The sequence below is a fragment of the Triplophysa dalaica genome, chromosome 21 (assembly GCF_015846415.1).
Source record: "Triplophysa dalaica isolate WHDGS20190420 chromosome 21, ASM1584641v1, whole genome shotgun sequence".
In the NCBI taxonomy this organism is placed as follows: domain Eukaryota; kingdom Metazoa; phylum Chordata; class Actinopteri; order Cypriniformes; family Nemacheilidae; genus Triplophysa; species Triplophysa dalaica.
In genome coordinates this window covers 13,050,910-13,077,266 of record NC_079562.1, presented here as the reverse complement: position 1 = coordinate 13,077,266, position 26,357 = coordinate 13,050,910, and the positions used below count along the sequence as shown (strand labels likewise).

The 26,357-nt window shown below is 36.6% G+C and overlaps 3 protein-coding genes across 3 annotated transcripts in view; 1 reads left to right on the top strand and 2 right to left on the bottom strand.

Annotated features, from left to right (window-relative positions):
• wdr18 (WD repeat domain 18) overlaps nt 1-9,090 on the bottom strand; it is a 47,338-nt gene extending 38,248 nt beyond the window's left edge. The window contains exons 1-3 of the mRNA XM_056734883.1: nt 8,844-9,090; nt 7,228-7,338; nt 6,947-7,080 (exon numbers count right to left, since the gene is read on the bottom strand). Coding sequence (XP_056590861.1) covers nt 6,947-7,080; nt 7,228-7,338; nt 8,844-9,053 — 455 coding nt within the window. The 5' untranslated portion in view covers nt 9,054-9,090. The remainder of the gene's footprint in view (nt 1-6,946; nt 7,081-7,227; nt 7,339-8,843) is intronic.
• Nucleotides 9,091-9,301: 211 nt separating this feature from the next.
• si:ch211-1a19.3 (uncharacterized) lies at nt 9,302-14,112 on the bottom strand. The gene is made up of 5 exons (XM_056734102.1): nt 13,545-14,112; nt 12,863-12,959; nt 10,771-10,924; nt 10,415-10,554; nt 9,302-10,311 (listed from the first exon to the last, which is right to left on the bottom strand). Coding segments are annotated over exons 1-5 (717 nt in total). The 5' UTR covers nt 13,869-14,112; the 3' UTR covers nt 9,302-10,309.
• A 3,768-nt stretch (nt 14,113-17,880) lies between these two features.
• si:ch211-1a19.2 (uncharacterized protein LOC100142650 homolog) lies at nt 17,881-19,016 on the top strand. Its single transcript, XM_056735372.1, has 3 exons — nt 17,881-18,014; nt 18,094-18,161; nt 18,256-19,016. The coding sequence occupies exons 1-3, from the start codon at nt 17,956-17,958 to the stop codon at nt 18,603-18,605; spliced, it is 477 nt and encodes a 158-aa protein (XP_056591350.1). The 5' UTR covers nt 17,881-17,955; the 3' UTR covers nt 18,606-19,016.
• The last annotated feature ends 7,341 nt before the right edge of the window (nt 19,017-26,357 follow it).

The window sequence follows — 26,357 nt, the reverse complement described above, 5'->3', positions numbered from 1 at the left end:
GGTTCAGAATTTAAATACTGTAGGAGTTAAACTTCCAAATGGTGGTGGTGCTAGAGACTCTAAATTTGCTATGAGTAATGTTGAAAATGTCCTCTATTTGTATGCAAGATTTCTAAACTTTTTACCATACGGTTCCATGGGCAGCCATAGACATAATGGCGGAAGAATAAGAAGAATAGAATATATTATTATTCATTATTTAATCGTTTATTTAAAAGGTATATTTAAAAGGTGTGAGTTTTCTACACAGGTTCCAATGATAAACAGACATTTCTCTAAATACTAACTATTCAAAAAGTTTCCAGAACACTCTCAGAACAGAACAGACAATCCCATAGAATACCAATGAAGCTGTCTAAAAATACAACTCATTTAGCTGCTTTACAAACAGCTTTACAGGTTGACATTGCAAGGACACATGGACACTTCGGCAGACTTTTTGTCCAAAGCAACATATTGTACAATGCATTAATGCATTAAGATACACATTTAATCTCTATATGTGTTCCCTGGGCTTTAAACCCATAACATCTGTGCTACTAACATATACAAAGAGCAACTATAAAGTGGCTTCCAAAAAAGTTGAAAGTCCAAAATTACTGTTACACATCACATAGCTCTTCCATTATCTGAGCTCATATGTAGCAACCTTCCAGGACAACTTAAAGGAAGCAAAAAAAGTGATTAAAATGAAAGCCTTGCATACGACACAGTGTGACAGTCCGAGTAAAGACTCCATTTGTTCACCCTGACCCGCGACATCTATAAACCGAACTCTGTAATCGTGTATCTTTGAGGAACTCTTTGGCAGGAGGCGTGGCTACTGTAATCAGTTTAAGCTCTCCTGTTCTTCACATCTGACAGCGTGAACGTGTCCCTCTCCAATACTTTAGATTCCCCTCGTTCACTGCACGCTTCATTCTTCATGCTGCGCTGCGCTCGGTGCCGTTCACTCAGCGGCAAGGTCACAGCCGGCGATTCTTACAGCACAAACCTGAGTGAAGAACACGGTTGCGTTTCCAGCCAAACACGATTAAGCTGGTGCAAACACAGGCTCGGAAAATCAATATGTGCGCCGTTAAAAATAAACGAACATACTCAACATACAAAACAAAAACATGATACTAATGAGGGTGTCTTGATGGTAGGGGGGTTATTATGTTGTAATATGTATTTATGTACATACAAAAGTTTAGTTCACCCAAAGACTCTTTAATTGCTTTTTTACCCTCTTGCAGAACATAAAAGAAGATATTTTGAAGAATGTAGGTACCCAAGTAACCTTGCCCCCAAATGACTTCCATTGTTTGGAAACAAAACCACTAAAACATTTCTCAAAATATCTTCTTCGTGTTCGAGTTATTTGTGAGGAAAATAAATGACAGAATATTTATTTTGGGGTGAACTATACCTTCAAAACTCAAAATATTCTACTATAGACAAAGAGCCAAAACCCGAAAATTAAAAATGATACACAATCTAGTACTGGATTTATTTATGGCATCTTACACCCCCGCTCAAATCTGCTTAACATTTTTAGCCACAGTTAAATAATAAGAACACGTTAATAATTTATTTTACATTAGTAACATATACATATTGTATATTTTATTTTATTTTAATTTTACATTAATTAATAGTTTATTTGACATCAATAAAATGCATATTTCATCAGCAGTATATTGTATTACTCACATAGTTAAAACAATGAAATTCCCTTTTTTTTTCGTCTGCTGTTTTTGACATCACGTCTCACGCAATGGCGCACTATTTAATGAAGGACCCGGGGCTGTTTATGTTTTCATGGTGCCATTAGCCAATCAGTGCTGTCTGGATGTCATTTTCATTTTGGAGACTGAAAAGTCACATGGCATGTACTGCTCCTGTGATTGGTTAAAAATAACATTTCGGGAAATGAGTGCCTATGAGAGAAGAGACTCGGCCAGCCATGCGACTTCCATTGAGATGAATGGGAAAACTAACAGGCTTAACAGTGTCCAACTGTAATTGACCTCTTTTCCTACACTGACTACATTCCCTTAAGGAAGTGTGACAACAAAAGGCAAACTTTAAAATCTATAGAGTTCCCTACCTAGACAGTATATCTGGTTATCAAAGACACTATACGCCACTCACTTGATTTCAAAACAGCCACAGGGTGCGGTGAACTCGCATACTGTGATTTCTGAAATCGTGACCTCTCAGCTGCGAGTGAGGGTCAGGGAATGTCGATTACGGCGTAGGCCGAGAGGTTATTCTGCCGAGCTGTACAGACACAGAATAATAGATACGCATCATCTCCTTTCAAAACTCAGAGACAGATGCTGAATTATTCATTGGGGTTTGATGGCAGCGCAGGGCTCTCCCGCTTTCCTTCTTTTATATATTGCAGCCCGTGGGCCTGGTTTACCTTACCTAATGCCATCAAACAAACACACGCAGAACTTTCATTTAAAATTCCTGCGAGTCTTTCACCGACGGTTGTCACTGGTCTTCTCCTTCGAAACCAGGAGACGTGTCAGTGCAGCTCAGCAGGAAATCTCAAGCCGAGAGTCTGAGACTCTTCAAAAACATAACAGAGTGAAAGTTTGGGCATCTGTTATAATTGATAAAACTCAGAGAACATTGAGGTCAGTGTCTTTCTTCATCAGCCTCAATTCAAGAGCTTCAAAGCGTGTTACTTCAGATCGATAACAATAAAAGCAGAGCACAATAAAGAGAGAGATAGACTGAACGCAGGAGAGGCTCAGATGCTGAATTACTACAACATAGCTGAGAGCTGTGAAAATACATCGCCTGAAGGTATAAAAATGAGAGATACAGTTTTGAAAGTAGCTTTTCACGTACTTTATATCTTAATTATTTCAGTTGAGATGTTTTCAAAGACATCTTGAAATAAAGTGGAGCTGTAAGCTTGTTTGTGTGTATTTATTTCACCATCTGAACCTATGGGAACCTTGAAAATGCTCACGGTGCCATCTAGTGGCAGTGAAATTAACTTTCTGGTTCTGTATATAGTTATTTTGGAAAAGAAAGCGCTTTTTTGTGACATTATTTTCAATGCTCTAAAAAGATTCTCATTATTAATGTGGAAAAGGGTAATAATAAAATTGTTAAGTATTCATACACTAGCAGATGCATCGCCCTTAATTTATGGACATTTTGGACATGATTGCTGTATTACAGTAATGAGAATCTAATGAGAATCATCACAGAGAAATGAGTGTCAGAAACAAACCCAAATATAAAACATCCAGACTTATTATAGTAATTAAACTTATGTCACAACGCAAAAATGTATAAACTGTATAAAAATAGGCTTCCTTTTCATGCAAGTGAACATGTTTTGAGTAGCATCAGCCATGGTATGTAGAGTATGTTTATGTCACAAAGATTATAACGACTGCATCAAAATAAAACAGCGTACATATCCAAAATAATTATACAAATGTGTCATCTACACTAAAGTCACTACAGTTTAACACTATGAACTTTTGATTCATCGACTGTTTGATGCCGACACTAAATGAACTTGTTTTAGTAACTCACTTTCTTTCTCTGTGTGCCAAGTGCAATACAGATGTACAAACAAATCAACAACAAAGTACCTATTCCAATAATATGGGTCAATAAGGTCTAACCACCACTTATCATGTGGTGTGACCAATAATATCCATATTTGCATTAAATCAAAAATAAAATATGTATTTTATTTAATTGTTTGTGAAATATGAATCTCTGATACAGTATGCTTACGTGAATGGTATTTTTTTAAACATTTATATCAGTTGTATGATTTTCAGGAATTTTTTTTTAAATTTTGTTAATTTAAGAAGACAAAATTATAGAACAAAAATACTGAACGTGATGATTATTTATCAAAAATATAAAAATTGAAATGTTTTCTAAACACTAACTGCAATATATAATATTATTTATTTGTATTTGAAAATTGCCATGTTAAAAATCCTTATACGTCACTGACCCATGTAAGAATATTTGATTTGCACTTGCAAATGTTTGAAAGATGCATTAAACACAAAATATCCGCTGGCATTTATTTTAAAGATACGGTGTGTAATTACAATGCCACTAGGGTGAACAAATAGATTATATAACAAAAACAAAATTTACACACCAGTGCTTGAGGCAATATCACTGTATCAGGCTAGTTGAGATGCTAAACAAACAGAGCAATGTTTTGATAGTACCACAAAATCGCACTATTTACACATTTTTGGGAAAGTCAAAGTACAAATGGCTTATAGTTGTTTGGCCAAATCGATCTGAAATAGATGAAGTCTAAATTAATTTAGATGCTTTTCTTTGAAAGTGAAATGTTATTAGAAAATGTCCAAAGTAAATGTTATAAGCTACAGCAGTAGTTACTGTGGACAGTGGACAACTGAGGCTGATATTTAACAAATATAAATATCCTGCACTTACTAAACAACGTCTGTTCTTATGATGATGATGAATAAACGCTTACAAATCTTAAAATCGTACATTTCATAGTAAACATATGCAAAAGGTTCTGATTTCATAGGCTGTATTATATGTCGCTGAGGATATCACCACTTGAAACAAGCACAAAATTACACTAAGATATGAGAGAATGTGATAAAAAAGAAATGCAAATCTTCCTGCAGACAGACATCTCATTACAAAGACACAAAATCATTCATCTGTTCTCATCTCACAATTACTTGACTGAAATCAGCCTTGTGTTACATTTAATCTGTTTTAATATTCTAGTCTCATCTCTGAACAAGCCAGAGATCCAGCTTGAGTTCCACTATACACTTCTGGCAAGCACCGACTATGAGAAGAGGATCAGTAATTTAACAATGTCACCTTTAAAACAGAGTTTTCAGCTAAATTTTTGATGTCGCTTTAAAGGGATAGTTCACTCGAAAATGAAAATTCTATCATCAATTGCTCTTTTGTCGCAATCCTGCATAATTTGATATGTTCTGATGAACACAGTGAAAGATATTTGAAAGAATGTCAGTAACCAAACAGATATCATCCCCCATTTGCTGCAGTAGTAGTGAGAATAAATACTATGGGAGACTATGGGAACTCTCCTCCATTGAGTATTTGGGGAGCTGAGGTGGAAGTTGTATCCAGTTTTCAAATACTTGGGGGTACATATTAATGACAACCTCACTTGGAAAACTAACTGTAGTAGCCTAGTAAAAAAGGCCCATCAACAGCTATATTTTCTGAGGAGGATTTACAAGATGGACTAGGAACTACAGCTTTAAAAACATTCTGCAGATGTGAGGTGGAGAGCATTCTCAAGTTGTGTGTAAATGTGTGCTACGGAAACTGTTCTGCTACAGAGAGGAAGGCACTGCAGCGTGTGGTAAAGCTTTCTCAGAAAATCAAAGGATGCAATCTTTAGGTAATCACTGACATGTTGGCCAGCATCATGAAGGTCTCTTGCCATCATGCTAATAGACTATTTGTTTCGCATCCCTCAGACAGGATATTGCACAACATTAGAGCTAGAACAACAAGGTTAAAAGATGTTTTTTTTCCAGAAGCTGTTAAGACTTATGAATTCTGCCACTAACCAGAATTGACCATTTCTGGTTTATTGAACTGTTGTTCTTGTTTTTATTCAACTGCTGCTATTGCTATACTGCTGCCCTCATTGAATTGCTGCTAGTGTTGCTTTCTTCAACGAAAATTGTGCCTAAATATCATCATCAACGAACCATTATCACGTGATGAAAAGGACGAGACGCAACGTAAATGCTGGTCATGTGACAATGACTAAATAAATGTTTAATGCAATATTGATGATGAATTAAAACAAAACTAAATGTGGTTTACAAAATAAAACTATGTTTAACTGTCTCTTCATTTTTGTTGACCAAAAAGAGACGAGACGAAATGTTATAACGTTATTTTGCCTCGTTTAGTCGCGTTATTATTATTACTATTTCTATTTCTGTTATTTCTATTTCTGTTTCCTGAATCTCACTTCATGGGCTGCATCAGGTCGCACTGCTCAGACGCAGGAGACGTCACTTCCTCAAGCCCCACTCGCGGCATTATTTAGAAGATTCAGTTGCGGTGAGTTGGCGTAAACGACAACAAACAATGCTAAGTCTGATACAGAGAAAGGGACCAATGGCCTGCCAGCCGGGTTTGTTTGGAAGAAAAGACATTTCGAAATTCTTAATGTGTGTGTACTTCTAACATGTTTGGTTGGTAAAATAAATATGTTGTAAATTCAGAGTGTCTTCCGTGTCTCGAATGGATGTATTCTTGAGTCTTTAAGGTAACAATAATATAATAAGATAACCTTGTTTGAAAAGGGTTTGGGTAAAATAAAATGTGGGTTTCGTCATACTACTAGGTACTTAAACTATTTTGACTGGGTTAAATAGAATTGCAATACTAAAAAGAGACAAAAATAAAATTTTCTTTGACTAAAACTAGAGTAAATGTCATCGGTTTTCGTCGACTAAAACTGGATGAAAATAGATATGGAAAATGACTAAAATAAGACTAAAATGCTCAGACTCTTAGTCGACTGAAACTTGACTAGACTAAAAAGAGTATGAACGTGACTTAAACTAATAAAAACTTTCTATTTGACAGTTTGACAAATAGGCTAGACTAAAACTAAAATTAAAACAGGCCGCCAAAAACAACACTGATAGCTGCTTATATTATTGTGTCAATTTATTTATTTATACACTTCTTTTAAATGCATATATATATTTATATATATATGTGTGTGTGATAAGGAATTGTTATATATATTTTTATTTTTAATGAATGTTCCTCCCATTATTTTAGGGGGGTTATCTATTTTTCTATGAGTGGGCTTTTACCGGACCTCAGTATACATTTCGTTCCATTTCATGGAAATGTTTTGGATTGACAATAAATATCCTAGAATCCTTGAAAATTTTAAACTTGAGCTCACCTGGAGAGATTCCATACGAGAGCCAGATTGTCTTTCCCTCCCGACACGAAATGGCTGCTGTCGTCTGTGAAACATATGCAGCTCAGATCCTGATAGTGACGACTCAAAATGGCCAACAAATTTCCTGTTGAGACCTATCGTAAAGAGACCAACATGATTGATTATAATGTTTGATGAGTAACATTACAAATGAATACTTTTATAAGGCATAAGACAAGAAGTACAAATTAACAGTGCAAAGCAGTGCAATGTTATTTGGTGACCGATGCACATCTCCTCACCTCCCACAGATATAGAGCTTCAGCAATGCCTGCTAGTACATAGAGACCATTAGGAGATGAACACAGACAGGTAACAACCCCAGGACATACGACCTTCTGCTGTAACTGGTCCTGAAAGATAAACACAGAGCATTAACTCAGTGAAGAAAACCTAAAGAACAGACTCAGCACTTTGGTGCAAGTTACCCGAAGTTTTACATTTTAATGAAGTGCACAAATAGGATGCTAATGAAAGAATTGCTTTGTCATTATTTCAGCCATTTTTAAATGTGATTCTAATGTATTTATTTGATTAGCAAAGATCATCACAACTAACTGTAAGGATATATACACTTTTAAATATATAAACTGCTTTAACTAAGTGCTTGTTGTTTTGGCATCACACACTAATTACAGACTTATGTGATCCCTACGCTCTGCAAACGACCGACCTCTTGTAGTGCGATCCCAAAAGGGGGGGGGAAATCACTCTCACGTACCCTATCTGGATCTGTTCCACATTTGTGGAATGATCTGCCCGCTATTACAAGATCAGCAGATTCTGTAGCAACCTTTAAGAATCGTCTGAAAACACATCTCTTCCGTCAGGACCTGACCGATCAGTACTGATTTCTATCTCTTTTCTAAAAACGTAGCTTTGTATACTGTGGTAGGCTATATTAGACCAGTTTTATTACACTTAAGCTTTTGTTGTCCTTATATTGTTCCACTTGCTTCTATAGTTAACCTCATTTGTAAGTCGCTTTGGTTAAAAGCGTCTGTTAAATGACTGAATGCTTAGGTAGAACAACAAAGTTCTTGTTGTTATTTTTAGACAGGTTGGATGGTTCAGTGTTTACTACACCAGAGAAGAGAAAGCTCAAGTTCACATCCAGCTCAATTGCTCGTCCTTTAAATATTTGACCAAAATATTGAACCAGTACCTACAATTTTTTTTTCTGGGATGTCACACTAAATTGAATAGCTACATTTAACCCAATCACACACCCAAAAACACAAAGAAAAAAACGTAATGTCTCTTCAATTCATCTTTGGTGTTAATTGGTGGTGAGCAAAAAAATGTCAATAAAAACATATTTAGCCTCTTTATGATATATTAATTAATGATATTAACAATTATAAACAAAACTTTATGATATAACATTAATGTGTTAGATTAACATAAACTAGACAAAATTGATGACAGTGGTATGTGCAATTTTGAAGGTAAAAACGACTCAAAATGATAAGCATATAATATCATAAAATGTATATTTATAAGAGAAAAAGTATATTTTAGATACAGGTTTACAATATAATCGGTCACCACTTCTATTATAGCCTATTTTTCGCAATTTAAACACGTTAACTGAGTTATTTGTTTTATGTCGCTGCGGTGTAGCAAATTAATAAAACAAAAATAAATGATCGATATAATATAATGTTGGTAACATTACATACTTCATATTGGACAATGCTGTCAAATCTGACTGACATGTTACCGTTAACCCCTTTAAAAACAAACCTAGCCGGCTCAATGCGCAATATAGTTTAGCCGTTTATAATTCTGTCCTTGTGTGTATGAACAATCTTGTTTAGTGAATAAATTAGATGCCGCATGCTGTAACGTTACACACCTTTCTCTGGATCTCCCACACGTTTATGAAGTTCTTGCCGAGTTGAGCTCCTAAAATGTATTCCCCATTCAGGACAGTTAAAGACCTCGCGGAGGTGTTACCCCCTCTATAGGACAAGAGATTTGTCCCGGAATGAGGGTCAAAAACTGCGCAGTTCCACAGCTGTCCCGCAGAATCTGCGGACAGAACCACCTCCATGGGCGCCGACATGTTGGATACACAAAGCGCGATTATTTTGGAAGGCGAGATGGGCGGATGCGTCGGTGAGGCGTCATTTCCGGTTCACAGGTTAATTCTGGGTAATGTTGTACGCAGCCAAGAATTCTGCGTGTACTCCAATTAATCGTGCCCTTAAAATGTCGCTTGATAACTTTTGTACTTTCGTGTTAAAGCAACGTTAGAAAATAATCATTGTTAAGCTTTTAATCATTCAAATCATTTATACTCACAGAAGTAAGTGTTGTCAGACGTTTTTATTTTTTTAAACATGTACACTCACAAAGACAAAGACTTCATTTCAGTAGACTAATGAACGTTTTTGTGTAACGCTGCATAGAGTCAGCTGGATCATTTGACTAGACTAAAACAGTTCAGTTTTCTTTACTAGCAAGCATAAAATAAATTTAATAACTAAACACACAATTAACAATTTATTCTGTCTCAGTGTAGCCCATGCTGGTTTAGTCTATGACACACCTATTTCAGGTGACAGTCTTAAGTGATGAATTGATTTGGATTGGGAAACAATGAGATAAATTGTGACAAACATTCCTCCTAAAAAGTCTATTTCTACGTCTCCATTAACTGGTTTATTGTGCATCCAGACAAATGGCAGTAGGCCTATACTGTATCGGTCATAACATAATGCTTTGGTGCGTCTCTAATGTCTCTCCTCAAAATTACCACAGTGAGAAGAAGTACAGTTTTTATCAAATAAATCTGTTATTGTTATTACTGTAAACAAAGGTAAACAATTCCTCAGAAGTATATTATCTATTATAATTATAGTTGTCACTTTATCTAAAAATAGCTTTTATGATTTTTTTTGACAGTGGTAAAACAAATTAATTTACATTAATGCATTTTTGCTATTTTATCCTGGTTATTCCGATAAATAGGTCTTTCAATTCTCAAACGTCTAGAAGTTAAACATCGATATATTTTCATAAAGAAAAAAAAACATTAAAAGTGAACACCAATGTACAGCATATATATTTGTTGACGTGAATCTAGCTTCCCGATCTCACCCAGCTAACATTATTTAATGCTGCAAAAACCCTTTGCGATGAAACTAACTTGACCGACACTGAATATACTCATCGAATTGACTTCAGTGCTCTTTATTTCAAATGTAGAATAAAATGTGCTTCAAGTCCAGGGTTACAAGTGCACCTTGCAGGCATCCTCAGAACAGTGTTGCGCTGAAACGTGTACCCAGATACTCCATCATCCAGTCTTCCTATCATCTCTGAGACAAAAACAGTGTTTTATTAATTCAAACAGAACACTTCAAGGTTTCATTATTAATACTCTGTACTTGTATACTAAATTAAAGCTTAAAGAACACCTACATGGTACCAGAAGCAGACTTAAGCAAAGGATCATGGCCAATGTAACGCTACTTGCAGTGATACTCTTGACTCCATTGTCTGGATTGACTTCAACATGATGTGCTGTCTCCTCAAGGACATCTGTGTTTTTGCACTTCGCCCTACGATGAAACGAATATGTCAAAACTTTCAAAACACTGCAGCAATAAAATGCCAAAACATGGTTCTTTAATCTCATCTGCAAGAATAAATGTACAGTATTTTCATAAAGCATTAGCCTGTATGTTTTTATTCAATCTGCCGTTTGACGAATGTGTTAATATAAAGCGATTAGATGGAATTGAATTATGCAGAGCAATTGATGAGCTATGACTTACAGTTGCTTCTGTAAAAACTGCTTGGACGTCTCACAGGCCTTGTGCTGTTTCTCCGCAGCGTTTTGGAGCTGTGCGGCAGCGGTTTGTAAAGCCGCGCACGAGTCCAATTCTTGGGCCTTCAGGGTCAGGTTATGCTCAAGGCCTTCAATATGGTCTGAAAGGATAATGAAAATTTCTCCTCAGTCATAAGATCTCACACTGTTTGATATTTATTTCACTTTCATGTCACTACATGTAAATTTACTCGCCCACTCGTAATGTTTAAACACTCTCATACATTCTTTGGAGGAAAAAAACATTCATAATTCCATTGGCTTATAAGGAAATGTCCAGGCCGGGTAATTTATCAGTTTGTTTCTTGAAGGGGCCTGGGTGATGTAAGAGCACTATTTCGGGTGGTAGCTTATAACCGCGGATATCTTCGCTTGCTCCTTTGTCACAAATTCGACACTGGTGTTAAATTATGGTCTTGGTGTGAAATGTTTTTTCTGGACATCACACCTATCCTGTTTTTTTGAAGGCCCACTAACTTTTTCCAGACAGCCGCCTTACTAAGCGGTTCAATGGAGTGATTTTAATCATTGTTCACAGTATAACAATCTCTTTAATACCCCCGTTTTTTTCATATCTCATTTCCGCCAGTTGTTTAGTGAGGCAGGAAATCCTTTCTGAATCATAATATTAAGGCTTATAAAATTTGGATAAACAGGATTGCGGGATGGTTGTATTCGGGGAGCCGCAAAATCCTGTTCTTCTGTCAGGACTGCTGAGTGAGTCACTGGCACAACCTTCCCAATCTCCAAGAACTGTACTTATCCAGAGTCAGTAAAAGAACTCACAAAATCACTCTGGACCTCTCACACCCTGCACACTTTCTCTTTGAGCTGCTGCTGTCTGGTCGGCGCTACAGAGCACTGAGCACCAAAACAGCCAGACATGGGAAACGTTTCTTCTCTCAGGCATATACCTCATGAACAGTTAAATGTTCTACCTTGCAATAAAAACATGTGCAATACATAACTTTATATATACTCATATTTATAATACATATGCTATTGATATAATATTCACCTATCCACATTCCCCTGCATAACACAGTATTTGTATATAGCACATCTGTACACACAATATACTGCCTATTGTCTTTTAAACTAATATTGTCCTTTTTGTCAAATGTGAATTGTCTATCACATATTCACTTTTACATTTTGTTAACTGTGCCTTGTCACTTTTTTAACCTGTATGTGAACTGGAAGCTTCTGTCACTTAGACAAATTCCTTGTGTGTTCAAGCGTCAAACATGTGAAGCTGACGTCACGCCCTATATTGCGTGTTGCAGTGGCGCGGCCATCTTAGAAGTATTACACTCCACTGCAATTATTGTTTTGATATGATTTCCTAATCAAATAAGAAAAACAAAACACTGAATGGAACGCACTAGCAGCCTTCCTCCCAAGATGGTGAAACGTTTAGCGGGGCGTGACGTCAATTAAAAGAGATCTATTGAATGCATGTACTTTAATATTTATATATATGTGCTTAATATTAGCATATAGCAAGTATGCAATAATCTATTTTTTACATATCAATATTGCTTTTTGCTAGCCGGATAAAATGAATCAAATTAAAGGGAGGATTCAGCCAAAAATAAACATTTTGTCTATTTGCTTGGTTACAAGCATTCTTCCAAATATCTTTCTCTGTGTTCATCAGAACAAATACATTTATACAAATTTGAAACACCTCGAAGGTGAGTAATTGATGACAGAATTTTCATTTATACTGTTCTTTAAAAAAGTTAAATGAGTTATGTCGTACGTTTCTGAACGTTGAAGCTTAAGAATGTCATGTTTTTATAACATGCACTGCAGAGAAATCCAATGTTACTAACAAGCAGTGCTTATTTGTTGTTTCCCAAGTTTCTATGGTTACATGGGAAAATGCATCTAAGAATATCGTCTGAGAGAGAGAGTTAGAGAGAGAGAGAGAGAGAGAGAGTTAGAGAGAGAGAGAGAGAGAGAGAGAGAGAGAGAGAGAGCTCCTTTCATGGCTGCTCCAAGCAGAGGAAAAACTGTGACGTGAATTTTCCTACCTTTCTGAAGGCTGATTTCAGCACTGAGGTTTCCCACCATTACTGTGTATGCTTCAATCTTGCCCTTCAAATCCGTGATGTTACCGTTCAGAATGATCTGCAAAGAAATGTCAAGATTATTAAACTGAAAATCTGTAATGGGGTGAGGCTTTGCCGTGGAGGTTAGCACTGAGATATTAAGGAGTGGTCGTCACATCTCAAGGGCGTGCGAGTGAACAGCACCACCTCTAAAGGTCAAAAAAGGCATTTCACAAACATATCCACAGAATTTGTAACCACTTGAGTAAAGGCATGTGTGTGAAATGTGAAGAACTGAAAGAATGTAGCATTATCAGTGCTGTTTTTTCCAGGAAGGGGAGTGATTGAGTTCCTGCCTCCTCAATGGGAGTTTGCTTTTTTTAATATTAGGATCAACTGATTTGACAAATATTTGCATAACTGCTCGGGTTAAGCTGACCTGCATGCTCTTTCCTGTTTTGGTTTGTCGCAAAACAAACCCAGCTGCTCTAGATTTCAGGCGTTTAGGGGAAATGAAACTTAAAATATTTTCAGGTAAATGAGAGTCAATGTTCTTATAACAACTGTATTTGTTAATTTATCTATGAATGATCGAAATTAGTTTAATGTGAATATTCAAGTGCTCTTTGGCTAATATAGGTCAACAAGAAGCTCCAAAACTCACATTTTCTTGCTGGCTGGCCTCGAGGGACAGGTTGAGAAATCTCATCTGCTCCTTTTGCTGTTCGATTTGCTTCTGTAAGACACTCTGATTTTTCCATCCCTGCCTCACCAGGTCTTCAAGAGCCTTTCTGTCTTTGGTCCACACAACTTTCGCCCCCTCGTGCTTCTCTTGGAGTTCCTTTAGCTCTGCACGACACTTGCTGGCACTTTTCATGTCCGCCGAGGTTGCCCACACCGCAATGATGATAATAGAGATGATGGACCAGATGGCGAGGATGGCGATCACAATATTGCGGGTAGTCTGCGAAGACTTTGAGGCTGTCATCCTGATCCACGTACAGTAGGATCCACAAACACTAGATGCTGTGATGCTTACAGGTCGATGATATCCGTAACTAGTGGGCTGGTGTGTCCAGCTGCTGTGTGTTTGCTGGTGAGAGACAGGTAAGGTGTTGACGCAAGGTTCTTTGCAGATGAAATGAAACTTTTAAAGCTTGGGCTTCCCCTAAATGTCAGCCTCGTGGAGCTCAGGAAAGGGGAGTGGCCGTGCTTCTGTTTTAAGGACCTGTCTGCCTCCTGAAAGGCAGGCTCATCGCTATGTGACGCATCTGCTTGAGATTTCATAATTGGGAAAACTAAAGTAACCTCCCTCGTTTTTAACTGAAAGAGTGTTTCAGTTTCCATTCCTCACTCTTGGGGTGAGGAGTGTCTTGGCAGAGATCCTGGCTCATGGGCGAGTTCGGAGCCGCTACGATGTCTTATTTTAAACAGTTTTAAGACCTTCAGAGCACGAGCAACTCATTGTTTCCTGAACTTTTGCCAGGCACACTGTGTTCATGTTTCTTTCAGTCACACACACATACTGTACATTTGCATTTAGTCATTTAGCAAACTCTTTTATCCAAAGCGACTTACAAGTTGGTTAAACAATGGAAGCAATTGGGTCAAACATTAGGACAACAAATAGCATAAGAGCCATAAAAACTATCACAAAGCCTACTACAGTGTACAGAGACAAGTTTACTTTAGTTTATCTAAGCTTGTTTTTTTTTCACTACTGTACACAGAAGTGAGGGAGGATTGACCTTGGAAGTTGACCTATCTGCATACAAAAAACATAGATATGGAATTCATATCTGTGATGATTGTCACTGCTTATATTTTATCTGTCCTTCACTTTCTTTTACAGAGAAGTACTTCAACATAGACAACCCTTGTGGCAAACACAGGCTGAAAGCTCAAGAGCCATCTAGTGGTAAACAGCAGCACATGTGAGCTGTGTGCTGGGTTTAGTTAGAGGAGACCTTCGAAATTCTACTGCTGGCAGCGTGATGAGTCATCATTTAGGGGGCTATTACATAATGTTGTAGGGTGGTGGCTGTTTCCATGGGCCACAGTTTACCTCCCTGTACTGAATTCCAGTGCTTGAAGGATAAAGATTTTGCAAAATTTTGCAAAATTTTGAAATAGATTTGCCTGATTTTGGAAGAGTAGCATGTCTTGTGGTCTGCAGATGTGCTCGTTGTACAAGATTTTCTATTAAAAAAATTGTTTACACATTACATTACATCTAAAACAAACGAAAATATTTGTTTTATATTCAGTTTATATTCAGACAATGAAAGCTACACCCTCTTCTGTTCACAGTGATTTATAATGATCTGTAATTAATTATACACTCCACATTAAGTGTGCACATTAACCAACTACATTAAGTGTGTTTATGTCTCAATTCTCCATTTCAATTAACTACAGTGTTTCTCATTAGGAATAAAATGAACCGTTAAAACAACTAAATGGCTATTAAACGGCTCTTAAATAACTATTAGAATGGTTCCTTACTGATCTGGCTTGATAGGCTTCATGCATCATAGACATCTTACAAAATAATAGCTTTTACATTCTTGTGTATTTGTATGAAATTTGTTAATTAAAATATTACATGTTAACTTTGTCACCCTGTGGGATTATTCAATGCATGAAAGCTACAGTGTGTTTAAAATGTCAAGAAATTGGTGATCAGGTAAAGCACTTAAACAGACACGTTCCTTTCCTACATTGTTGTCCAAATGTCTGTGAAGACAATACAAATCTAGTATTATAAATCTAATTTAAAGCTCTAAATAAATCGAAAATTACCTTTAACAAGTTAAAAGTAGTCCTTAGAGTGTGAGTGCGTGAGTGAATGAATGAGTGTGTGTGTGTGCCCTGCGATGGGTTGGCACTCCATCCAGGGTGTATCCTGCCTTGATGCCCGATGACTCCTGAGATAGGCGCAGGCTCCCCGTGACCTGAGGTAGTTCGGATAAGCGGTAGAGAATGGAATGGAATGGAAAGTTAAAAGTAAATCTGATTTCTGAAATGTCTTGAATGTATTTGTAAGGTTTGTTGTAAATCATTATTATTTCTTAAAACATGTTGCAGGAAACAGAGATGATATTTAACCTCACAGGACATGACTCACTTTTCTATCATCAGATCTTCATTAGATGCTGATGCTGTCGTTACTGACTGTGTATAATGATCATGTATCATCTGTTCACACAGCACATAGAAAGCTGGCAGAGACAGAGAATCGGATAAGAGCTGTACCTCCCTTCAGTGGGTATTATTTCTCCCAGGAGACATCCTGTAAACTGGTATTAAGACCGCAAAAACTGACAATCCACGGAAATAGCAACACACAGCAGAAAACTTTAAGAGCTCAAGCCAAGTTAACCTTGCATTGCATTTATCTGCAAAATGAAGCGGTTTTCTCTTTTGTGTCTTTTACTACACTGTAAGTGTTTAAAACTCATATTTTCTAAGTGTAAGATTTTATAAATCTTTGAATGTGGTTAAATGAAAAATAGATCTAGGCAAATATTTATTTTGAATATCCGTTAAGAAATACATGACTTACCATGAAGTATATTATGTAAATGTAATTAATTATTTATTTATTAAATTATGCATTTATTATGAACGATAATGAATGAAACACATAAGAAAGTTAATAGACTTTATAGAAGTGTTTAAGGAAAACCTGGAAAGTTGAGATTGTCATATTTCATTTAGTAATATATTTTTTTAGTATCTGCACTTTAACTATGTTTCACATCTCACTCTGTTTCAGGCTTTTTATGGAAGACTTCAATGAACGTCTCTGTAAAACAGGGTCAAGATATAGCTCTGACCTGTCCGCTTAACCCAAACAGCAGTGTGGGGGTTATAAGCTGGTATAAACAGCCTCCTGGGCAAGAACCACAGTTCATACTCTCCCACAACTTGACCAACACTTCACATGTGCATTACGGCAGTGGACTGAACCACAGCAGATATGTCGTCTTCACCAGCGATGGATTAAAAACACATTACCACCTGCAGATCATCACAACCTTGAAAAATGACACTGGTGTTTATTATTGTGGGTTTGCAGACAAAAATCTGACACACGATTGAATGCTTATGCAGGCTTGATATAGCACAAGACTTCATCCTGAAAGAGGGCTGTGTTATTTTCTTGTTGAGTTTTGGGTTTATAAACATTGTTGCTAAACATTGAAATGCAGTTATTGGTGTGTTGGTAACTAAACATTCAGCCTGCTATGTTGTGAACGCTTATCATTGTTAAAATATTTCTTTCATTGTGAAACCTCAAACTTTGGTCTAACTGGATTGGTTATTTCCCAGGAGGTCTATGCAGAAGCGCAGGCAGTGTTGTGATAGAAAGTGCATCTGTCTTTTGCAAGCAAGCCAACGGCTCTTTCCTGTTATTTTGTCCCTTTTAACCGAACAACAGCCAAATGGCACATGCTTTTAACACAGAGAAAAACTGTACAACATATCAAAGAAAAAGACAATTTATGCCAGTTTTACTTTGCCAAAATAAATAAAAAAGCTATATTGTACAGTGTCTCTGCAGTTTAAGAATAGTTTTTTGTCTCAATAAAAGAAAAGACAATTTAGGCACAGAATTGTGATTCATTCTTGTGTTTGTATCGTTTCAGTTAGAAGATGAATATATACTGTATATAATTTATCAGAAGTCAAACCAGAATGCTGCTGGAAACAAAGATTTCTAAATAAATTATGACATGCCTAACTATGAAATATGAAAGACGTTGTTTTCGCAGAAAACAGCAGATAATAAACTAACCCTGCCCACCATAGTCTGCACATTTTCTGATATCTAAACATTATAGTATTACCAGTACATGAACCTATAAAAGTTCATTCAGTCTGTGAAGAATTGAGAAGTGATGTTTCACTGCGTGTAAATGCTTCTGCAGAAGGAGCACCTGTCACAGGAGCACAAGGGACATTACTAACCGCCAACTTCTGTCAGCTTTATAAGAGTCGACCCTCCATCAAATGACACTTCACTAGGGACATCTGCAGAAACAACACACATGAGACTGCTGTGAACAGACATGAATGAGCATAACAGAATGAAATTGAGTGTGATGATTCTCTCTCCACTTCTGCTGAGGTGAGATTTCAAAGTCAAAGAACTGAATATATGATAAATGCATTGATCGTATAGTTAATAGCAGAATTTTCTTTGACAGCTGTGTATTTGGTGACAACGCTCAAATGAATCTGATATTTAGCAGAGGACTTCGACTTATTGTGGAAGGTAAGAGATGTATTGCAGTTTCTGAATCAAAAATGTTTATTCTAAATGAAACGACCATAAGCCAGTATCCCATGCATATTACACTTTTTTTCAGTTCCACATGTTGTTTTTCATCATCTGGGGACTCCAAAGGTGCATCTTCTTCTACCAGTCCAAGTTCAGAGTAAACGTCCCGGCGCAGTTACACTTGTGTGTGTCATCACTGGTTTACGGTCTAAAGCCGTCCGGATCACATGGAAGGTGAACGAAACATCAGGCCTCAGAAAACACACCAGCACGGCTGAAGTCCACAGAGGACCCAGGGGGACGTTTTCTGCTGTGGGACTGTACACAGTTCTCGCTCATAAATGGAGTCATGAGAACACGTACCAGTGTGAGGTAACATACAAAGAAAGATTTAACTACAATAAGGCAGAGTCTTCTCTCTGTAACCCCCCTTTTTAATTTATTCTAGACTGTATTTGTTAGTTTTGTGTCTATTTTAGTGAACACTATCTGATAATAAATTTTCAGATGTTTTTGGTCTAAGCATCTAAAAATGTGTTTTCAGATATTATACATATACTGTGTGTTTAATAAACAAGCCACAACTGAATTCTAGTTTTAGGAAAAGTTTACGAGAACTTGTAATTGGGCGAAAATGCTATGTTTATAATCTAATAAAGTCATTTTGTCATACTATATGCATTTTACTTTGCAACTTGAATACATGTACATGTTTTCGATGAAGATTGTTCTATATTTTGAGATTAAAGTAATACAATTGTGACAGTATAACTGTCCAGAGATCATCATGATCTAACACAAATAAACTATTAGATGTCATTTTTGTTCAAGAGAGCCACACTTTTTCCCTTTTCGACCTCACTGTTTGTCATTAATTCTTATATTCATATACATCAATTGCATTTGATCTTAACTATGCATAATTTATACTAAAACTGTTAATGATATTAAATAAAGTATTGGCCTAAAAATGGTTGGGGAAAACCTTGTGTCCTCTGGAAAAACTGAACTACATTTCTTATAATAATAATATAAAATAAATGTATACAGCACATTTCATTCACAAGGGTTTTTATACAAGTATAACTAAAACTAAAATGCTAACTTTATTAACTAAAAGATATTAACTTAAAATAATTAAAAACTAAACTTAATTAAAATGAATCCAAATGAAGTATAAAAGATAATTAAATAAAAACTAACTAAACTAAACTACAGTATGATAACTTTATCTGCATAAAACCATCACCAGAATCGAAGGTCAGTTATTACACATAAACAATCAGAAGGGGGCGCTGGAGGACTATAATAACACCTGTTTACTGACAGACTCATGAAGAGGTCAAGAGGAGGACAAAGAAATACTTCTTTCTTTCAGAAACCGTAAGTTCACCACTTTCTTTATCTTTTCTTTAAACTCGTTCAGGTAATTAAAGCCTTAATGGAGCATTACTAATATAGCAAATATCAATAATGCGGTCACATTAACAGACATTTGAGGCTATTCCCTAGAAATGATAAACAAAATGCAGCGTTTTGAGTCTCAACATATCTGCCTTTCTTAATTGACAAACACTTTCGAAAATTGTGTTTAGTTCTTCTATCACCAGTGAAACATCTCGGCAGTTTACACAATGCTAAGGAATTGACCCCCAAGGAACCGTTGGCGCTCCTGTTTTATGGCAACGTCATGTTTTGACAACATTTAAATCAACCAATCAGATTTCAGAAATAAGTTTACAGTTTATTTTAAGTTTTATCTTCCAACCAGGATTAGGTGCTTCTAGACTATTGTTCTTCACCTATCATTTCTCTCTGGTTTTAGGGGTACGATATGGTTAGGTTTGGGGTTTGTTGTGGGTTTATGTTGTCCCTCTTTCTCACACGATAACAATGGATGCTGTAAAGCTTTAAAAAAAGGACAAACATCCCCTATGAAACGTAATAAACACGGTTTGCATTATTGGCCTACTAATGCGGTCATACTATTGATATGAATTTGGAAATATTAGGGGCGATTCACATTTCACGCCTAAAGCCGCGCGGAAAAAGCGCCGCATGTCTACATTTAAAATAACGAACATGCACGCGCAAAAGACACAAAATGTCTCCCCTCAAAATATTAAAAGGATCAAACTGTTTTGCAACAGTATGATGGTAAGCAAGTAGGCTACAGTACGATAGTGAATATTTTATTTTGTTTGAGAACATTGTTTACGCAACTGGTCTATACTTGGCCACTGGTTTTCTTAGATCTAAGATCCTATGAAGAGGTTTACAGCAGCAGGCATATATATATATATATATATATATATATATATAAAGAGTTCTGCTCAATACACTAATGTTTGACCCTGCACACTTTTGGCTGATGCCCAGCCTGTGCACTCATGTGCACTGTTACCTTATGAAGACTCTACCAGTGTAAAGCAAAGTATATCTATTAACGGTTAAATGTTAAACATTTAGGCTACTGGATGAACATGTTTGACTCACAGGGGTTTAAAAGATAGTAGACCTACAACTCAAAATAATAACTGTGTTTTAGATATGAAGTCACGTGTCTTCATGTGTATCATAGTAGGTTAACAAGGTAAAGTAGACTGAATGCATCTGTGTGTGATTCTGCATGTGCCTTGCACCGTATTCTCTGGCAAAGCCTTTCTGTACAAACTACAGAAACTGGGACGGGGTTAAAACATTTTGCATGATGACGGGATGGTACTTGTTTACAGCCTAACTGACTAATCTCCAGAACATCAATTGCGTAGCGATTTAGAAATGTTGCTGGAGTGAGAATTCACCACGTGTGGCAGAGGTCCTGTTAAACAGGTTCATCTCTCAGTTTTTAAAGTGACACGCCTTGACATGTCCTACAGGTGAGGCCTGGAGAATCAAATGGGGAATTAACAGCTTTATTATCAAAACATAAAATTACTTCTTTCACTACATCACCCTGTCTAACAATAACACCCGACAACATCTAAATGAATTAACATAAATTAATTTATCCGTTTGGTAGTGATATTATTGGCCTATATAGTTTCTTTAAAGGGGTTATTAGCATTAACTTTTGTTTGCATCTGCCTATTAGTTAAGATAGTTTTAGCTTTTTGGGTTTTTGTAGTTTCAGTTTGTTATGGAATGTGACATAGTTTTGATAATAGAAAACTAAAGAAAAAGAAAAACTAAAGTGAAACTAAAAAAGTCAACTTAAATGAAAAAATAACTGTTTTTGGCTGTCAATGAGAATTTATAAAAATGTTTAAATATTATTGGTTCCTTTAATACTCATTCTCTTTACCATTCCCCATTTTTCTAAATATAAAATGGGTTCTTATAAAATTCATTTTTACAAAATAAAAATTGTAAAAATAAGTATATTTTAAGTTCAATTTAAGTATACTTAAGTTTAATTTGGGACTTAATTTGGCTTCATTTAGTTGATAAAATTTAACCTTTACCGGTAAGTATACTTTAAGTGTAACACTACAAAATCCTCTAGAAAATATACTAGAAAGATCATGGATCAAGTATACAAGAAAATAAGCTTGAACATTTACTACACAACTAGTTTACAACTACGTTATTCTGAGAAGTACATAAAACATAGACTAAAAGTACTTTTGTTTTTAAAGTAATGTCACTTGAATAAACTTATTTTTTGAAATGTTTACATTTAAGGATTAAAATAAAAATGCTGATGCGTTTGGTAACGCAATCGATTATCAAATATATTATAATATAATATATCTGAAATGAAATATTAAAACAAACTAAATATGAACAAATATCAAAATCAGTGCTGAAACTAAATCTAAAATGATATGATTAAAAAAGGAAATATTATGAAATGACACATTTTAAAATGCAAATTTTGTGCTATACAATAATAGCTATCACTATAATGTTAGATAAAGATTATTTCTAACCCCAAAAAATGAAAAAGACCATTATTTCGTAACCAAAAATGAGCTCATACACATATCAGTCTTTGCCATTTTGAGATTAACCAATCCTGGGGGATTCTCCTTACCCTCCATTCACAGTCTTTCTTTCTCTCTCTCTCTCTCTCTCTGTCTCTTTAGCTGAGAGAGAATGGTGAGTAATGGTGGCGATATGCCAGGCCGCTATTTACATGTCTACTGTGCAAGAGAAACCGGTCTGAACCAGTGCATACCGACTCCCAGGGCTTTCCAGAACTCTGCTCACTCATGCTCTCTCTCTTTTCCTGTCATTGACTCAAATGCAAGACCGAATGAACTTCCCTCAAGTTCTCCTGTGACATTCTGTCCCCTGCAAAAAGGCTTCGGTACAGATTCCTGGAATAGATTCTTGGTTCAGATTCCTCAGAGGTGTAAGACTACCCTGATTTAATCCTAGCTCACTGACAGGCCAGCCTTTTCATCTTGTGTAATACGTAACATGTCATGGGGTCTTGGTTGGACTGTCCATGTCTCACAAACATTCTGAAGTTGCATGACTCAGAATATGCAACCGCATCCATGTCAGGAAAGTTAGATGCTGTTGACAACATAAGGTTAACACAACCAACATTTGTAAGTGAATTTGATGTTTAGAATTATTTTATTATTAGATGATATAATACTGTAATACAATGTTATTCTATATTATACAAATATGGGGAAAATATTATGGATGGAAAAATACATTATGGAATGATGATTTTTAGTAAAACAAACCAACGACTGATCCAAAAACTGTTCAAAGATTTGTCATCTTAACACACACACCGCATCCGTGCATCATCCCAGTTGTAAATGAGCTTTACCACATACCTGATACCTAATACATGATAGTCAAATAAGTGTTTGACAACCAAATATGTGTTCAGCTATAATAAAAAAATCAACTCCACGTCCTTTATGCATCCTGCTGCTGTCTTATACATTCACCTAAAGGATTATTAGGAACACCTGTTCAATTTCTCATTAATGCAATTATGGTGGTGGTGTAATGGTGTGGGGGATGTTTTCTTGGCACACTTTAGGCCCCTTAGTGCCGATTGGGCATCGTTTAAATGCCACGGCCTACCTGAGCATTGTTTCTGACCATGTCCATCCCTTTATGACCACCATGTACCCATAATGCAGCATGTCACAAAGCTCGAATAATTTCAAATTGGTTTCTTGAACATGACAATGAGTTCACTGTACTAAAATGGCCCCAGAGTCACAGGATCTCAACCCAATAGAGCATCTTTGAGATGTGGTGGAACGGGAGCTTCGTGCATCCCACAAATCTCCATCAACTGCAAGATGCTATCCTATCAATATGGGCCAAAATTTCTAAAGAATGCTTTCAGCACCTTGTTGAATCAATGCCATGTAGAGTTAAGGCAGTTCTGAAGGGTGAAAGGGGGTCAAACACAGTATTAGTATGGTGTTTCTAAAAATCCTTTAGGTGAGTGTATGTTTATGTATAAAACTATAAGTACAATCACATTGACTTTACAAATCATTCTAAATTACGATTTTAATTTTGAATAGTGATGATATTCTATGTTTTTCCTACAATGGGAGTCAATGGTGGCCAAGAACTGTTTGGTTACAAGCATTCTTTCAAATATCTTTCTCTGTGTTCATCAGAACAAAAACGCTTTTTTACAAATCTACATTTCTGTTTTCTAATGTAATGCACTTAAAAATCAGCATCACAATTGATTGTCCAGCTGAGGTTGGAAGGTAGCCATGACCTCTGACCTCTAGGGATATGTCATCATAAGCACATCCAGGTGCAGAGGTCATTTTTCCGCCTGGTGTCCTTAAATGTGCCATTCATCTGTTTTGTTTCGTGAACTTCAAAGACATGTATGGCCTCTGGTCATTTATCCGAGCTTGCTTCTCAAGCAGCGATGTCCAAGGAATGTATTTGGTTCATTTGCTGAAATGACTTCCAAATGCAAGGCGAAGTTTGGCCTATCTATTTTTCCATTACATGCTTTTGGCTGCAATTAAGTTTTCCCAAAACTCTCTTTTGTTTTGTTTCTTGACATGTTGTTTTTCTTTCTTGCCACATTTGCCAAATATTTATAATTTACTGGAGTTGGGGAGGGATTTGAAGCAAACAACACCCTGCTGTTTTAGGTCCAGAATCAGTAATATTATAAAAAGAATTGTTGGGAAATAGGAAACAACTGAACGTTTCACAAAGGTGGACCATTCGTACATTTTTGTTTTTCCAAATTGTGGTTTCAGAACATCTTGATCATTAGATTTCCCGTAACATGGAATAATCTCTGGCATTAGCTCTCATTTTCCAGCAGACTCAGTGCACATGCATCACATCTCCGGTGGCATCCAGAGGACAAAGGGATCTCAAATGTTGTTCTTGTTCAGAGCGGTAAAAGGCCTGTGCCATGCCCACCGATTTAGTTCAGATACTTTTTTGAATATTTAAGAGATTTTCTGACTACACTGCACCTTCCTGTGTGGAGTAGTGCAGATTATTACATTACAGTATTATATCCATTTATTACTGTCATTAAATGTCCAGTGTGTCTGTGTGTGTGCCTGTGTGCCTGTGTGCTAGTGTGCGTGTGTGTGTGTGTGTGTGTGTGTGTCTGTGCTGTGTGTGTGTATGTGCCTGTGTGCTGGTGTGTGTGCATGCGTGTACATGAGTAGGTGTGTGTGAGCGCATGTGTGTGCATGCGTGTGTGTGGGTTTGTGTGCTGGTGTGCATGCGTGCAGGTGTGTGAATGTTTGTGCCTGCGTGTGAGTGTGCATGCTTAGGTGTGTCTGTGTGCGTGTGTGCATACGTGTGTGTGCGTGGGTCTCTTGTGCATGCGTTTGTGTGTGTGCTTGTAAAATCTTAAAATAGAAGAAAAAAAAATACACAAATTACAGAATACATTGTATTTCCACAGATCTTTCAAAAAAATGTACATAAGCAACCTCATCTACATGAATATTTGTCTGTTATATTCATAGCTTCATAAGGTATGCAGAAAAAATCATTCGTAAAATAATCGCAAGGTGATAAATTAAATAAATGCATATTTTGACAGCAGGTAAACATAAAGTAGGTTTTGTCATTTCCATGTAAATCAATAACACTTTATTGTGTAATGACAGTAAATTGCAGTATCCAGCCTGGCAGTACAAGCAGTGTAAAGATGCCTTCAGGATAGATTAGCTATAACAATTAGCTGAAATTCCCAAACTGAACCCAGTAACACATGGCCTTTCTATAGACCGTGGATGTTCTTCTATCAGTTCCACGCAAAGGACAAACAAGGTGTGAGCCACCTTTCCCAACTGTGCTTAAAGCCCCTTACCCTGGAGCCCAGCCAGACAAAAAGCAGAGCAAACCAGAGTAAACCAGTATGACATAGAGCTCCTCAACCTACCACCCCTCCCAAATCCCTCTGACCATTCTCAAACCCCCTAACACACATGAACACATGCTTCCCGTTTCGCTTTTTAAGTTAAAAATGGTGTGTCAATGTGATCAGTTTTAGTCCTGGTTATTAATATTATCCATTCTTGATGATCTTTGTGTTTCCAGTTTTGTAGTAATAGCTCTTGAACTCATTTACCGTGTATCAATGCCAGAATGTATCTGTGTACAAATATAGTCATGCGTTTAGCTGATTCCCATAAATGAAAAGCCTGCCATCAGAGGAAAGGAAATAATGAAAATGAGCTTTTTAAAAACAGTTTACAGTTTTCACCCACATGTCTCGGAATGAAGGTTTAAACTCTGCTGAATCATGATGTCACATATGCTTTCAATCGGGTTCAGTACTAGAGGAACTAGGATCCTTTCCTGGAAAAGAATCACAACCGAGCAACACTTCAGGGCTTTTTTGTGGTGTTTTTGACGAGCAGTAATTATAAACACGTTTGCCAGAACAACACTATTGGTATAAAGTCATGAGCGTCATAGACAGAGATGTTGAAATATGGGTTATTTACATTTGATCAGCAACACGTCGGCATCCAATTAAATGACATGTTGACGGTCATCTTGTTTACATAAATTGAAGAACAAACAGGGTCTAAAAGATTTTTCGAGCTTCTATTTTGGTAAGTGACTTTCCACCCCCACCCTGCTTGCACCGCAGACAGTCCATACCAAAACTAATAGCTTTTAAAATAGTGCCATCACAGACAGTTAGATGTGGTTAGATGTAATGCCCTCAGTTTTGCTGAATGTCTCACCTTCAAC